This window comes from Candoia aspera, chromosome 2, assembly GCF_035149785.1.
Source record: "Candoia aspera isolate rCanAsp1 chromosome 2, rCanAsp1.hap2, whole genome shotgun sequence".
NCBI lineage: Eukaryota > Metazoa > Chordata > Lepidosauria > Squamata > Boidae > Candoia > Candoia aspera.
Window position 1 is genome coordinate 165,360,002 of NC_086154.1, and position 5,088 is coordinate 165,365,089.

At 40.8% G+C, this 5,088-nt stretch overlaps 1 gene segment (V, D, J or C); it reads right to left on the reverse strand.

Moving 5' to 3' along the window:
* Window positions 1-3,827: 3,827 nt before the first annotated feature.
* LOC134490159 (T cell receptor alpha variable 5-like) lies at window positions 3,828-4,592 on the reverse strand. The segment is given in 2 exon segments: window positions 3,828-4,147; window positions 4,547-4,592. Coding segments are annotated over 2 exon segments (366 nt in total).
* Window positions 4,593-5,088: the final 496 nt, after the last annotated feature.

The following is a 5,088-nucleotide window of genomic DNA, read 5'->3' on the forward strand; positions in this document are numbered from 1 at the left end:
ACATACTTCTCCCAGTGCTATTTTCCTGTAGGCAGAAGACTGGTACTCTGCCTGCTGCTATGTCTTCCCTCCTCTGTTGCGTTCGGGATGTTACAGATGCTATCTCAGTTTACTTTACAGTAATGTGATATGGGCAGTGACCGAAAAGCCTGGAAGCTGAGGACAGATTCTTAACTGACAGATCTTTGCTCACCGTTAGAGTGTGAGCAGCCACACTCTTGCCTCCATTTACAGTTTGGTATGGACATTAGGAGGGGGCAAGGGATATTACAAATGTTGTGACATCATAATGTAAATGATGTGATTCTCTTCATTTGCATGATGACATCACATTATTGTAGCTTCTCCTTGACACCTCTGCTGCTAGACTGAATGGTGTTTGTGTTGTTTAGTTGACAGCTCAGGGGATAACCCATCTCCTCCACCACTGCTGCTATTAGTCAATGGGTAGACCGTGGGCTCAAAAAAAAAAAAAAAAACCCCCGCCAACAAGCAAAAACACCCAGGTTGGCATGACACACGTGCAGAGTCCTGTAAAAATCCGCCATATTGTGTAATTCCAGAAATCTGGTCATTTCCAGGTCAGGATCAGCACCCCCTACCCAAATTACCAACTACTTATGAGTAATTTACCGCAACTTGTAGCTGGTTGCTTGTGTCATTCAAAACCAAAATACTGGGCCAACAGAGCATTCACCCTGAATTCTCGGCACCTGCACAGAGACAGGGATCCCAAGTAGCCCTTAGAACCCGGCTTTTCAGGACATTCCGTCTCTTTGTTGTTGCTTTTCATTTGCTAAACCCCCCCTCCCCCACGCATAGGGTAGGGTCTCCTCCAGATTCAGTCATGATAGCTTTCATCCCAATCAGATGTACTGTTTTTACTATTTTTTCTTCAATTGTTAGCAAAAGAAAATTAAAAATCCAGTACAATTTCCTAGCTAAACATTTACCTATCTCTAAAGAAAATAGCAATTTCTCTGCTTCATTTACTTGAATTTCCTTCAGCTTTTGGGGTAGACTCAACTTTAATCAGAGGCTGTGGAGGAGATAGCGAACCACCATATAGTTCCGACTCTCTCTCCAAGTTTCTCCGCAGTCCAACTATGCTTTGCTCTTTAAAAACCAAACCTTTTCTGTCTCTAATAGGAGAGGCTGGGGAGACTCCACCTCTGTGCGACCAAGAACGCACTTGTGGATGCAAACTGACTGACCGGCATAAGGTTGGCCAGATGTAAATGTCAGAGTTCGAAGCCTGCACATTTCGAGTAACTCCCAAAGTGGCTTAGAAGATCAGTGATAAGACAATGTATGTATATTGGCTAAAAGAGAAAAAGCTAAAAGTGCAAGAAAGAAAGAAAAAGACAAATAGAAAAAGAAAAAGGATACAAAGAAGTGGCTTCCGATCTTATTTACAGCAGGTATAAGTCCAATTGAAAATTTACCTCTTTCTCTGAAGTCACATCGTGAGTCTCTTCTTTCTATAATCTATCCTGTCTAATCATCAGAACCATAAATCATAAGTTCATTTGTCTCTGTTTTACACAAAAAATCCATAAGGGGTTTCCAGTCAGCAATAAAGAGATACTGTAGATATTGTCTTTTCTCTAATCAAAGAAGTCAGTTTGGCCATCTCAGCAAGTTCCATCATCTTCACACTTCCAGACCACTCTCCATAAGACACTATTTCTCTTTTTTATTTTGTATGTTTATTAACTAAATACCAAGAAAAATGAAAAAAAGAATACACAAAATTATAAAAGAAGAAAAAATACTTTTAAAAGGAGATGAAAACTTACAAAATGTATATTTGTAGACATACATATATCAATAAACTGAAGCCATGATTCATTAGAGTCATCCATGATGGATCTATATTAATTAATTCTGTAAACTGCTAAATAGTTGGAGCCATAAATTTGTGTTTCCAATGTTGAACAATAAATCTGTTGTTTATGCATTCATTTTCTCTGTCCAAAAGTCAACTTGTATGTGACTGAGATAAATCTCAAGTTGAGTTAATACATGTAATTACTTCTCATTGAAATGGAACAATATATTTAAATAAAGTGTAGATTCACTGCATCTCCAACAACATACTTTTTTTTCCCTCAGCCACAAATTACTACCTGGTTTATTTATATTTATATTTATATTTATATTTATATTTATATTTATATTACATGTTACTTTGGACATTATTAGTCATTTCTGTTTGGGTCATTTATACAATTACAAGTTAATTAAACAATATTGTTGTTGTTGTTGTTGTTTAAAACAGTTTCTCTTAAAAAACATAGCCTAAGTGTCTTAGCTTGCCTTGATGTGTGATATGTTTTTTATAAGGAAACCATTCCTGCCTGGATTTCTGCTGTGAATGTATGCGGTCATTTTTCCATTGCCACATATTCTTCAATTTTAGTCTCTCAATCTTGTACCAATGGCAATATTTCTCTTTTCCAGTGTTGTGCCAAACTGATTCTTGCCACTGTCAGCATATGTCTTAATAAATTATGATACTTTTCATTTATGTTCTCTGGGATCTCACTAATAAAACAATTTGTGGTTTTAATTCAGATTTTATTTTCAGAATGTTTTGGAGGGTCTGACCCTTTTTCTCAATCATATTGACAGTTTCCCCACTAGTGACTCATACAGTAGTGGCTTCATAGCATTATTACTATTATTTTGGCACAAGTATGGTTGGACGACTCAAGAAGGTGGTATCAGTCACTAGTGGAGAAACCATCTTAGATAATATGGAGCTCTAACACATTTTGCTTAAATGTATCTAGGATCTTTCAAGGGAAAGATGACACGCTTCCTAGAGCTGGTTGGCTCTGCCTACTGCAACCCCTGGTTCCAACTATTACAGCATGTCTTCTAGGCCACCAGCCTGTTCAGCATCAGCTGCCACGTGAGTACAGTATGTTAATAGTGGCTACATTTACAGAAAGTGCCATAAGTGATTAGCTTTAACCTTTGTTCCTTGAATTAACCCCAAAGGCTGAATATACACAACTGAACCATAAACTCAGTGCACTGCCTGGGTTCACACAATACATTGAGTTGTTAAAAAAGCAAAGGCATCTCCCAGTGCCCCAGGGGCAAACTGACCTTTCCCTGGCAGAAATGCCATGTGCTCTTGGACCTGATCAGGAACTATGCCCTTAACTATGCATCTCCTTTGCTTGGTTGGAGGTGGGATGGTGAAGCAGAAGAACAAGTGGCTTGAAGGAAGCCCAAGCTCTGCCACTGAATGCTAACAGTGGTCCCAGCCCTAATCAGACTGTTCTGAACATTGCCACCATTCTCACTTCAGGCACAGAAGGGATTGCAAACGTTTAGCATTAGACCCTTTGAATGACAGATAATACAAATGTTTTTTTTCTGGTCAACTCACAGAATTTTGCAAGACCACGACTCACTTCTAAGGCTCTGACTTGGAAAACTCTCATTCCAGCTTGGAATTGTGGAAGACCACCAATGGCCCCAGTCTGGTCGTAAGTGGTTTGAGATATATCCTTGTGCCTTCTCTTATCTTTGTAATTCCCCCAGCATCCTATGGCTGGGGCAGCACTGACATTTTGCAAATTAAAAATAAATACATGGCTCGCTTCCCAAAGCTGACGTCCACCAATTGAAAATATGAGCAGAGAAAGCTATGAGTCAAACCATCCTTCAGAGGCAGCCACTGCTGTGTTTCATTCCTGTGTGGATGGGTTGAGGTTGGGCTGTGTGTACAGAGAGGGCTGTGATCTGTGTGACACAGACAGGTAATGAAATAGCTCCAGGCAGTTTTTGTGCAGCTGGGAGACCCAAAGCTCTCACTGTGCCTCACTGACTGCACAGAAATACACCGCAGGCTTGGCAGCCTCTTCTGGAGGGATGATAAGGGAAGAATGAGTCACTGCTCTTCTAGTTATATGGTATTCCTTCTTTTCCATCCTCGGTTCACTTCCTGAGATGGAGTATCCAAGAAGCTGCAGTGGCTTCTCTCCGTCATTGCTCTCCTGCCGATACCAAAAGACGCTGATGTAGGTGCTGTCATCGTATTCGCAGGTGACATTTGTCTGGATCCCTGCTTGGATGGTTTTGAAGCGTTCCTTCTGGGTCACTGTGACAGCATGGCAAAGACCTGCCCAGACTGGAGGAGATGACAAGATCCCTCAGAGGAGGCTTGCTCAATGCACACTGTCACACTTCACATCCAAAGGGCTGTTTTGCTACAACTGTTCTTTCTCTTGGGGAATAAAAGCCTCTTCTTTCTCACAAATTTTCATGTTAAGTGCTTGCTTGTATACCGCCAGAGAAAGGCTTACAAATTTTAAAGGGGGACTGTGGGGAAGCCTACCTTGCCCAAGCCACTGACTACCTTTCTTTCCCTCTACTGGATGTATCTTATTTGAGATATTCCTCTCACTGATCTCTCTCTTAATAAATCTCTCATAACATCAGCACTGAATGCTCCTAATGCCTTTTCACCCTTTTTAGAGCTATGGCTGTCCTGGGGTGCAGCTCACTACCCTAAGAGAGGGATTCTTACCTGCCAACAGCTGCAGGCCAAGGGTCTCCCACTGCATAGCTTCCATTGCATGATAATGTCATTGGATGATACCTGCCCTTGAAGCTTGAAACACAGGAAGCTCTCTTGAGCACCTCATTGGTGGGAGGAATGACTTCTGAGCCGTCCAGCCAATGAGGAAACAACACTGGGGTCCTGCAAAGACAGAGGAAGTCTATTCAGACTGTACAATCAAATGGATGAATTAACTCATCAAGTTAAAAGGAACATGGCCAGTCAAATGTGGTTTGGTGACTGAGTCGCTTATCACAAAGCAAAAAGCCAGATCTTTCTGCTCTGATTGCTCTAGTGATTCACTGGCCTTTAACTTTTTAATTTTATTTGCTGGGTTTGAGAGTTGTAATTGAAAAGCTTAGCCTCATTGCTTTTCTTAAGTATATTTCAAATGCCCTTGTGCTTCCAGAGAAGTGAGCTTCCAGCTTTATTCAGCCACATTCCAATTATGAGCTTCTGGAGTGATAAATTAAATTAATTATGTCCCCCTTCTATCTTCAACCTCATAT